Raw genomic sequence first — 11,549 nt, 5'->3', positions numbered from 1 at the left:
ACTACTAATAGTAGTTATGGTCATAATAGTAGTACTACTTCTAATACTAGTAATAATAGTATTAATAACAGTAGTAGGAAGTATCACATCTGTTTATATCACTATCACTTTCTACCGTCGCTAACTACTACTACAACTATAACTACTACTAATACTGTTACTACTTCTACTAGTATTACTACATCTACTAGTATTACTACTACTACTATTACTAGGATTACTACTACTACTATTGATCTTTCCCTTCAGCATCCAAAGCCTCACCTTGACATTTTCTTACAGGGGGTTTACACGGTCTAACGGTTCGTCGAACGCGGTTCGACAGACACGTGTTTAAAGTGATGTTTGAACGTGTGAACAAGGTATTTGGTTGTCGAACACGTTGGTTCAACCCCAAATACCCCGTTCACACGTTCACACCCCCTCTTGGATATTGGCCTCCTCATCCTTCAACCACATATCATCGCCCGATTTTTCTTTTCGTTCATTTCTTTGCCTAAAATTAACTTTGGATCTTTTGTTCATATGATCATTTATTACGTAACCCATCGCTCAGCAGACAATTGAATATATGCATTTAGTTTTTCTTGAAACTTTTATATTTTTTTCTCTCTCACGGTTCCGTATGGTGTATCAACTGCATAAGATTGATACATTTTTTTTTATGTAGAGGTTTCGAGGATATCCCTATGGACCAGAGTAACGCAGTTTTTTTCTTTTATCATTAAGAATAAACAAACAAAAATAAACAGATAATAATAAAACGAAACAAATTCTACTCCATCTCTCTGCTACCATGGCCTCCTCAGAGGTTTCGAGGATATCCCTATGGACCAGAGTAACGCAGTTTTTTTTCTTTTATCATTAAGAATAAACAAACAAAAATAAACAGATAATAATAAAACGAAACAAATTCTACTCCATCTCTCTTCTACCATGGCCATTTCAATGGTTTCACTTCGGTGGTATATTGTCCCCAAAGATTGATGAAGCGATGGGTATTGTCAAGGAAATTGGCAAAAATCGAGGTTTGCGAGCCAGCCATTGTTACAGCCAAGAGTACGAGACCACACGTCTATATATAAACATTTACTATGTCCGTCACATCTTCGTCATAGAAAATTGTACATTTTAGGGGTGACTTTAAATTTACATCGCGACTTGTTAATAAAACTTTGTCTTATGAAGCTTCCTTGTCTTCATTTCTTTGTACAGCACCCTCGTCTTGGATGATTAAATTTCTCTATTTAAAGAAAACGTTATTTGTTCTATGAGTGACTTCAATGACGGGTTTCAAGTTTCTGTGCTTTTGTATTCACCTTGGTCTTTTTGGATCACGTGTTGGACTCGCGATCGACAGCTATTTCCCTCCCGGAAGAGAGCTCAGAGCTCGTATGACCGATCTATGGGTAATGCTATGACCTTTCACACACACACACACCCAACTCCCCGCCCACGAGAGTCAGAGTAACAACCCGAAGCGCAGCGATACCGAAATAATTTCGGCCCTGGGCAGGATTCGAACCAGGTACTGCGAGCACCACCGTACTTCCCAGTCCAGTGCTCTACCAACCTCGTACATGCATGTGTGTATTGTATTTTGTGTGTGTGTGTGCTTATGTGTGAGCCTTGAACATTTAACTAGAATGTTAATATTAACTAGAATAGTCTGGATTTCCTTCAGTCGTAAAACAGATTCGCGTTAGGCTCCCTAACCACACATGGCAAAGGTTGCATTTTCCTTGCCAGCTAAGACCCTCATGACACAAACACCATTTTCTCTCTATTTTCACCATTTTCTATCATCATACGATTTGATAACCCACTGCAGGACCCCTTTATCCCTTCGGAGCCCATGCAGCCTTTAGGTCTTACCACGTTGATTAAGTCTGGTTTGATGAGGTTGTTTGTATGGGCAAAGGTACATGTGAAGTTTTAGTGTGTGTTGGTCTTTGTTGTATAATTGTGTAGTTCAAACAGCTGTAATCAGCTCGATCATACTGGCTAGTTGTCACCAAAGATGGTGCTTTGCCTTGCCGTCTTCCTTTATATATAAAGGGAGAAAATGTCTTTTGGTATTTGTTTGTATGTATGTATGTATGTACATATGTATGTATGTATACATGTATATATGTATGTATATAAGTATGCATTTGTATGTATGTATGTATATGTATGTATGTATTCACCTTGGTCTTTGGATCACGTGTTGGACTCGTGATCGGCAGCTATTTCCCACCCAGATGAGAGCTCAGAGCTCGTATGACCGATCTATGGGTAATACTATGACCTTTCACACACACACACACACCCAACTCCCCGCCCACGAGAGTCAGAGTAACGACCCGAAGCACAGCGATACCGAAATAAATTCGGCCCTGGGCAGGATTCGAACTGGGTACTGCGAACACCACTGTACATCCCAGTCCAGCGCTCTACCAACCGCGCCACCGAGTCGTGTATGTCTGTCTGTATGTATACAGTATATGCATGTATGTGCGTGTATGAATATCATGTATGTATGTATGATGTACGTATAAATGTATGCATGTATACGCATGTGTCAAAATGCAACACTTCGCCATAGAAATAACACGTATTAATCAACTCACTCATTGAGTTCGTTCAGAGTTCATCCGATTCCGGGTTCAATGTTTTATTCAAATTCCACCATTTCATCTCATTCTCGTCCTTTGCTCGTCAGACTTTCAGAGTTCATCAGTCCATTTAAGGCCAAATATTTCCTTGTTTACACAGATTCCTTTCCTCCTTTCTCTCTCCCCTGTTTATCCGTTTCCCTCATCCAAACTTTTCCTATTTTTAACTCTCCGGCTTCCTCTTGATCTCAGACGTGATTATGCAAAGCGGGACGGCATTGTATCGAGTAAATTTATTATACAGAAGATTAGCTTTCCTATATATACCTTCCGTTCTGAAACGTCCATTTGTTTGTTGAGTTGAAGATGGTTTTTCATTTTTTGTGCGTGTGTGTGTACATGTATAACATTGAAAATTATATAAATGCTAACTTATATGACTGTGTGATCATGAACAAAATATATTCAGAGACAAACATGAAACGTGCATGTGTTTCTGTGTGTGTGTGTGTGTGTGTGTGTGTGTGTGTGTGTGTGGTGCATATGTGTTTTAGTGCGTATGCGTGTGTGATTCACCATGGTCTTGGATCACGTGTTGGACTCGTGATCGGCAGCTACTCCCTCCCGGAAGAGAGCTCAGAGCTCATATGTGATTGACCTATGGGTAATGCTGTGACCTTACACGCACGCACACACACCCTAACTTCCAGCCCACGAGAGTTGGAGCATAGCGATACTGAAATGATTTCAGCCCTGGGCAGAATTCGAACCAGGACCGTCCAGTCTCCTTCATTCTTATGTTCTTATGTTAAAATCATATTTTCTTCTACATACTTTACAGTAACAAATTTCTTCTTTCATGTCCTTCAAAAAAAAAATTTCTCCGTCCACAGAGGAGGTCTCAGCCTCCATGTTGCGGTCGAAGGCGCCGAGGCCAGTAGCCGCCTCTCCTTACAGAGCGTCACGCCCACAGATGCTGGAAACTACACCTGTCAACCTGTTGGGCTGGACGGAGACACTGTAACTGTCTACGTCATGCAAGGTAACATCTGTCTCTGTTTGTTCACCAGGACCCGTGCATGAATGTTTAATTTACAAGCGTGTGAGAGCGTACCTGTCTGCCTGTTTTCCTATACGTGTTCGTGTGTGTGTGTGTGTGTGTGTGTGTGTGTGTGTGTGTGTGTGTCTTTGTGTGTGTGTGTGTGTGTGTGTGTGTGTGTGTGTGTGTGTGTCTTTGTGTGTGTGTGTGTGTGTGTGTGTGTGTGTAGGGGTGTGTGTGTGTGTGTGTGTGTGTGTGTGTGAGAGAGAGAGAGAGAGAGAGAGAGAGAGAGAGAGAGAGAGAGAGAGAGAGAGAGAGAGAGAGAGAGAGAGTGTGTATTTACCTAGTTGTATTTACCTAGTTGTATTTTACGGGAAGGGGAGCTATGCTCGTGAGGTCCCGTCTTCATATCTCATTTTATCTAAACTATTTTTAAATTCATGTATTGTTTTTGCACACACCACTTTCTCATCTAACTTGTTCCAACTGTCTATTGCTCTGTGAGGAAAGCTGTTCTTTTTCAAATCTCTTCTATAGTTGTCTTTTTTTATTTTCTTTCCGTGTCCTCTTGTATTTCTGTCATCCCATTTTATCAGATTCTCTCTATCAGTAATTTCTATGCCTTTCATGATTCTGTAAATAGCTATCAAATCTCCTCTCTCTCTTCTTTGCTCTAGTGTCTGTAGTTTAAGTTTTTGTAGTCTCTCTTCATATGATAGTTTTGAGAGTGTTGGTGCCAGTTTAGTAATTGCTCTTTGTATTCTTTCAAGTTTTTTTATACATTTTTTTGTACTTGGTGACCATATCGTTGCTGCATATTCCAATCTTGGTCTTATCAGGGTGACTAGGATTTTCCTCACCATTTCTTCATCCAGGTATGTAAATGCCACTTTGATTGTTCTTATTAAATTATAAGTTTCTCCAAAAATCTTATTTATATGTTTCTCAGGTGACATATTATTCATAACAATGACTCCCAGGTCCCTCTCATTTTCTACTCTTTTTATTCCTTCTTCTCCCAAATTATATGATCCTGTTATTCTGTTTTTGCTTTTTCCAAATTCCATTATACTACACTTTTTTGTATTGAACTCCATCTCCCACTTCCTACTCCATTCTTGTACTTTATTTAGATCTCTCTGTAGTGATTCACAATCTTCTTCAGTTTTCACTCTTTTCAGTAATTTTGCATCATCTGCAAAGAAGCTCATATAGCTTTCAATTCCTTCATCCATATCATTAATATATATAGCAAACATTATTGGGGCCAGAACTGTTCCCTGCGGGACACCGCTTATTACTTCATTCCATTTTGAGTGCTGATCTCTTATCACTACTCGCATTTTTCTTTCTTGCAAAAAGTCTTCCATCCAATTTAGCAATTTACCTTGTATTCCTCCTTCATATTCTAATTTCTTAAGCAACTTCTTATGTGGTACTTTGTCAAAAGCTTTTTTTAGGTCTAGAAATGCACAATCAGCCCATCCATCTCTTTCTTGTATTATATCTATTAGCCTTGAATAGAAACATATTAAATTGGTGACGCATGATCGTCCTTGTCTGAATCCAAATTGCCTTGGATTTAGTACGTTGTTTTTTTCCAAGTATTTTACCCATCTACTTTTGATAATTCTTTCACATATTTTTGCTATTGTACTTGTTAGAGAGACTGGTCTATAGTTGGTAGGTTCTTCTTTATTTCCTCCTTTATATATAGGTACTATATTTGCTTTTTTCCAATCTTCTGGAACTTTTCCTTCTTTTAAGGAACTGCTTATTATGCTATGTATTTTGTCTGCCAGTTCATTCCTACATTCTTTCAGAATCCAGTTTGCTATTTCATCTGGCCCATGCGATTTTCTGACATCAAAATTACCCAAGTGTGTCAATATTTCATTCTTCGTTATTTCTATTTCTTCCATAGGGGGGACTTTTTCCTTCCACTCAATCTCTTCAGGTTGTATATTTTCCCTTGTAAACACTGATTTAAAATGTTTGTTCATAATTTCTGCCATTTCCATTTCCTCAGTGTATTCAACTCCCCCTTGTCTTAATTTCTCCAAGTCTTGTTTGTTTTTCAGTTTATTGTTTACAAATCTGTAGAATAGTTTTGGTTGATCTTTACACTTTTCTATAACATCTTTTTCATATTTTCTTTTTTCCTCTCTGCACTTTTGTACATATTCATTTCTATAACCAGTATATATTTTCCATTTTTCAGGTCTTCTGTCTTTTTTCCATCCGGTCCAGGCTTTGTCTCTTTTGTCTTTTAACTCCCTACAACTTTTGTTGTACCAGCATTTTACATATTCTTTTTCTTGTTTTTGTCTTGGGACATACTTTTCCACTCCTTCTTTGTAAATTTTTGTCAAAATATTCCATTTCTCTTCCACTGATGTTTCTTCTTTGTATATTTCTTCCCAGTTTTCTTGTTGGAAGAATTCTCTTATTTTATCAAAGTTTTGTTTTTTCATACATCATTCTTCCTTTTCTATATTGTTCATTTCTTTTCATATATTTTTCTTCATTAAGTTCCAGTTCAATCAATATGTGGTCACTTTTACCTATTGGTGTTTTATATTCAATCTTGTCCACTATTCTAGGTTCAGATGTAATTATTAAGTCTAGCCTCGATGGTTCTTCTTCATTTCTATACCTAGTGTTCTCTTGTATCCATTGTGTCATTGAATGGTCAGTAATCATCTCAAGTAGAGCATTTCCCCATGAGTCATCACCACTCTTTACTGTCATTTCTTCCCAGCAGATTTCTTTGCAATTAAAGTCGCCCATCATAACTATTCTTCCTCCGTCTTCCATTATTTTAGTTAATGCTATCTTTGTGTCCTCTAACATACTTTTATGTTCATTCTCCTCCCATGAGGCTGTTTTCGGAGGCACATAGTTGATCACAAATTTTCTGCTCTTCTTATCTCGGTCTTCCACTTCTATCATAATCATCTCTACTGTATTCTTTCCATATATGACACCTTTCACGTTTATATCCTTCTTTGTCAGGAACATAACTCCACCCCCTTGTTTTTTCTCTCTGTTTCTAATCCAATAATTGTATGTATCATGTCCTACACTGTTGGGTGGTAGTGGGCCTTTTAATTTTGTTTCTACAATTCCCATTATGTCCGGTTCTTTTTCTTTCAAATAATCATTCAGTTCATTCAATCCTGTTATCAATCCATCTATATTTGTGTAAGACACTCTTAGTTTTCTGCCACTTCCATTGTGTTCTCTGTTTCCCTTATGTTTTTCTTTAGTATGTCGAACTGCTTTATTTTCATGTTCACTACTCTCCAATAGAATCTCTCTTTCTCTGACTCCGTTCTTTCCTCGTTTTTTGCCTTAGCTTCAATTCTTTTCTGCTTTTCTGCCTCTCTTTCCTCCTTATTCATTTCTCTTTTTATCCATACCTTTTTATATTGATCATTTGTTGCTAGTTTCCCTGTCTTGGATAGAATTTTCTCTGCCGTTGTTTGTGACCTGAATTTAATCTTAATTGGTCTGGTCTTATCTGTACTATATTTTCCGAGTCTGAATTTTTCCTCAATTTCCTTTATAATTTCTGGTTCATCTTCCTGGACTAATTTTAATAAACTGCTTACCCTTTCATTTTCCTCCTTGATTCTTGCGGTTCTATCTGGGTTATGTTTCTCTTCCATTCCTAATATAATTATACATTTCTTTTTGTCAGCTAATTCTCTTACTATATTCTCCTTCTGTCTCATCACTTTAATAACTGAGTCTTCATTATGTTCTTTCAATTGCTGTTTGACTATGTCAGTGAATGAAACCTTATTCCCTTCTTGAGTTATTCTCCAATTTTTAGCTTCTGTAGCTATTTTCTCACTGTTTTCATTACTATTCTTCTTCAATTTCTCATTCTCCTCCTTTACATTTCCTAACTGTCTTTTTAGGTCCTCTACTTCTTCAGTTAAGTTTCTGTTAGCCTTCTCTAGTTGTTCCAATCTTTCAATTCTTTGGAGAATGGAGCCTACATTACCTAACTTACGTTCCAAGTCCTCGATCACCTTATCAACTCTCTCCTCTAGTCTTATCAGTCTGGGGGGGGTTGTGTCCCCCCCACCCTCTTTAAATCCCTGGAACATATTCTCGTCACTTTCTACTGTATTTCTCCTCTCTATACTTCTAATCTTTACATTTTTATTTGCCATTTCGTCATCCGGTGGTCGTTTCATGTTGACCTTCCGCCCGTCTGCCTGGGCCAAGTCCTCCACATCCTCATTACCTTCCATTTCCCCAGTAATCCCTCCCCCTCTCCTCTTTCCTTACTTTCCCACTACCTCACGAGCAATTCCCCCCCCCTGCAAATACAAAAAGGCACTTCTCTTTGCGTTGGTATCCTCAATCTGCACTTTTCTTCAGAGCGTTCGTCAAGCCGTCCGTTCGTTGAAAGTGTGTGTGTGTGTGTGTGTGTGTGTGTGTGTGTGTGTGTGTTTACCTCATTGTACGTAATTGTAGAGGTCACGTAGGGTTCCATCATCTTGAATTATTATAATCCGATTTAAATTTATGTATTGTTCCAACGCGCGCGTGTATGTGCACGTGTGTGTGTGTGTGTGTGTGTGTATGCGTATGTGTATGTACATGTGTGTGAGTGTGCGAGTTATAATAAGAATTCATATAACTGTGAGTGACCTTTACCATTTTCTAGTATGATGTTACTTGAAATATAACCCAAATATCAATGCATCTTTACCTAATCGAAAGATTAGATTACCAATGTATATATATTTTCTATATTTACAAAATAATAAATTCTTTGCTACAATGGTAATTTAATTTTGTTCTGGCTAACAATAGGTACACTAGATGTATATAGCTTTATCTCATTAGGATGGGAATTAATTCGTGTTTATTCACTTTATTTCTAATATATACATACTGTATTTATAATATTGTTTTCGTAAATCAAATAATTTTGTGTATTTTCCCGTCCTATCATTTTCTAATTACAAATCACATGTTGACCTGTCTTTCTTCATCAGTAACGTGTGAATAAGAGAGAAATGAAGGCGTGGTTTGTTAATCAAAACAATCAATTTAGTGTTTATCTTAACCAAATGCCAGCAACTTTTCTTTGAAATTAGCTAATTGCGTTATTCACTCTTGCTATATACCGTTTCTTTGATCTTTGATTAACCTTGTTTGCATTTTTTTTTTTTTGCATTCTCCTTGTACAGAAATAAACAATTAAACCGTTATTTTCTTGTCTATTACATCTTAAGTTAAAGGTAATTAATCTTTGATTTAACGAGAGAATGTGTAATTATAACTCTTCTCATTTTCATTATGCTCATTTTTCTGACGAAAGACCGGAAATAGAATCACGATTTTTTAAGGGAAGTTTAAAGTGTTGTATACCTAATGACTTTTTTACAATAAATGTGCCTGGAAATCTATTTAAAATTCCCATTTTCTTTAATAAACAGGGAAGTAGTTCCCCATATTCCACTTTCTACGGTGGTGAGGTCCACACAAACACACACACACACACACACACACACACACACACACACACACACACACACACACACACACACATGCAGAAGGAATCACTTGAACGCGTGATTTTAATATGCAGAAAAAACACTAGGAAAATAACAGAAAGGATACCGAGCGCTTTCCTCTATTCAGACATTTTCAAGGAGAAAATGTCTGAACTGACGAAAGCGCTCGGTCTCTTTTCTGTTATTTTCCTAGTAGTTTTTCTGCACACACACACACACACACACACACACACACACACACACACACACACACACAAAACCTTTCCCTCGTTTTCTTTCCAATGTAATCTAATTATTGTTTTCGCATATTCTCTTTGGTTACAGACAAGCTCCCGGCAGCCATGCACCACGACAATGGTAGCGCGACCACCACTTCACCCTCACCCCACCCACTCTCGTCCCTTCACATCACCTGTCTGTGTTTTGTCTGGTTTCTGGTCAGATGATGAAATGTACTCGCAAGCCAAACAGAATATCATCTAAACCAATCTTTACGTTGTGTGTTTATGTGCATATGGACACTTACACAAAGAAAACGGATGTTTTTTACCTATGGATATAGAATCTTCTCAAAGTGCGTGTACGTGCGTGAGTGGGTGCGTGTGTTTATGTACCTCAGACAAACATGATGGGAAATATATCTGGACTTTGCGTGTGCCCCACGCGTGTTTTCCCCTGTGTTTAGTCAATGAAAACATCACAGAGCTGAAGTTCAAGTGTACGAGCGAAGGACTTAAACCAAAACGGTGACCGTAAGACAAAAAATGCTACAAAAACTTGAATTATTTTCTTTCTGAAAATGAACATGGAAAGTATGTATGCAACTAAGACTTAATGTTCCCGAGTAATTACGTTTGAGGATGGTTTTGGTGCACTTAAAATGACAAATATTCGTGTGAATTAAGTGTCTCAGAAAAAAAAAACATACGTGTATACCAAAACAAATCTTCAGAAAAAACATATATATACAAAAGGGTAAAAATTACTCCGAGGAAGAAAGTTCCGAAGCAACATGCTCAGCTAGTAAACAGAATTAGGAAAAAATAATAAATATATGACAAAAAAAATTCCCTGTATCTGCACCTTAAGGAGTATTGGCCACATGCTATACAGATCGCCGACTAAAGTTACCAATGCACTTACTCGTAAGTGCTGACTAAATGTGACGGCACACTTAGACATTTCTCGCTAGCATGCTACTTGCTTTTGCTATCTCTTTTGAGTAGAAACGACTTCGGTTACGATCTTTTGTTTTTCAAAACTTCAAATGTGAAATTACTTTCGCGTCTTATAGTGAGAAGCTGATTGACGAACTAAGGAAAGAAAACCTAAATGAGTGTTAGGCACATTGTTGAGACGTTCTTGCAGAAGTCTTGAATGTTGTCATCGAAGTCGTTTCTACTCAAACGAAGTAGCAAAACCAAATAGCAAGCTAGCCTAGTGTGCAGCCACCTTAAGCATCAGCTGATCGGAAACGTTGCAAGAGGAAACAAACAGATATTCTGTCTTTGATACTGTCTATCCCAACGTACGATCGACACAAGAATTGTAAGATATTTTAGATAAAGATTTTTATATGTACTACATCATACTCCTTTGTTTCACTACTGCTGTAATCAATATTACTAATTCATAAAACTTGAGGTGGGTGGCGGGAGACGGGAGGGGACATTTTCACACTGATTTTGCTTCTGGGAGATAATGGCAAAGAGTGAGACCAGGGTGAGAGCTTCTGTTGATAAGTGATGATGTATTCCTCATTTAAGAATCGGGTTTGACTTTCCTTGTACATAACAATCGGTGTGATGGTGAGCATTCTTACATGTCATATAGAAAATCTTTGATGACGCAACTCGGTAGGCAAGAAATAAAGCCTTTGTCACCTTAAGGTCTGTTATTCACCTATGTAATCAATGGCGAGTGAATGAAGGCTATAAGAAAGGGAGGTGAAGGACAAAAGAAGTGAAATAGAGAAGAGAAATGGAAATGATATATGAAAGGAAGGAAGGGGAAGGATAAATAAAGAGAAAGTAAAATAGGGAAATGAGGATTAATGATAAAAGGAAGGGAGGGGAAGGATAAATAAAGAGAAAGTAAAATAGGGAAATGGAGATTAATGATAAAAGTGGGGAAGCGGAAGGAAAATGAAAAAAATGGCAGAAGGGAACAAAAACACAGAGCAGAGAACGAGTTGAAAGAAAGAGATGGGAAAATGGGATACAGTAGGAGGGAAGAAAACTGAAAAAAAAAAATATATATATATATATATATATATATATATATATATATATATATATATATATATATATACAAAGGAGGTAGAAGGAGGTAAAGGCAAAAGAAGGAAAGGGGTTAGAAAGAAAAAAGAAAAAA

The 11,549-nt window shown here is 37.5% G+C and overlaps 1 protein-coding gene across 1 annotated transcript in view; it reads left to right on the top strand.

The window, feature by feature from the left end:
- The window catches only part of LOC143017449 (zwei Ig domain protein zig-8-like), a 453,767-nt gene extending 442,433 nt beyond the window's left edge, over nt 1-11,334 (top strand). Inside the window, exons 6-7 of the mRNA XM_076172203.1 lie at nt 3,491-3,639; nt 9,501-11,334. Coding sequence (XP_076028318.1) covers nt 3,491-3,639; nt 9,501-9,622 — 271 coding nt within the window. The 3' untranslated portion in view covers nt 9,623-11,334. The remainder of the gene's footprint in view (nt 1-3,490; nt 3,640-9,500) is intronic.
- The last annotated feature ends 215 nt before the right edge of the window (nt 11,335-11,549 follow it).

This window comes from Oratosquilla oratoria, chromosome 32 (genome assembly GCF_046742065.1).
Source record: "Oratosquilla oratoria isolate Oo_2021 chromosome 32, ASM4674206v1, whole genome shotgun sequence".
NCBI lineage: Eukaryota > Metazoa > Arthropoda > Malacostraca > Stomatopoda > Squillidae > Oratosquilla > Oratosquilla oratoria.
The sequence above is the reverse complement of the archived record's forward strand: the minus strand, read 5'-3'. Positions and strand labels throughout refer to the sequence as shown.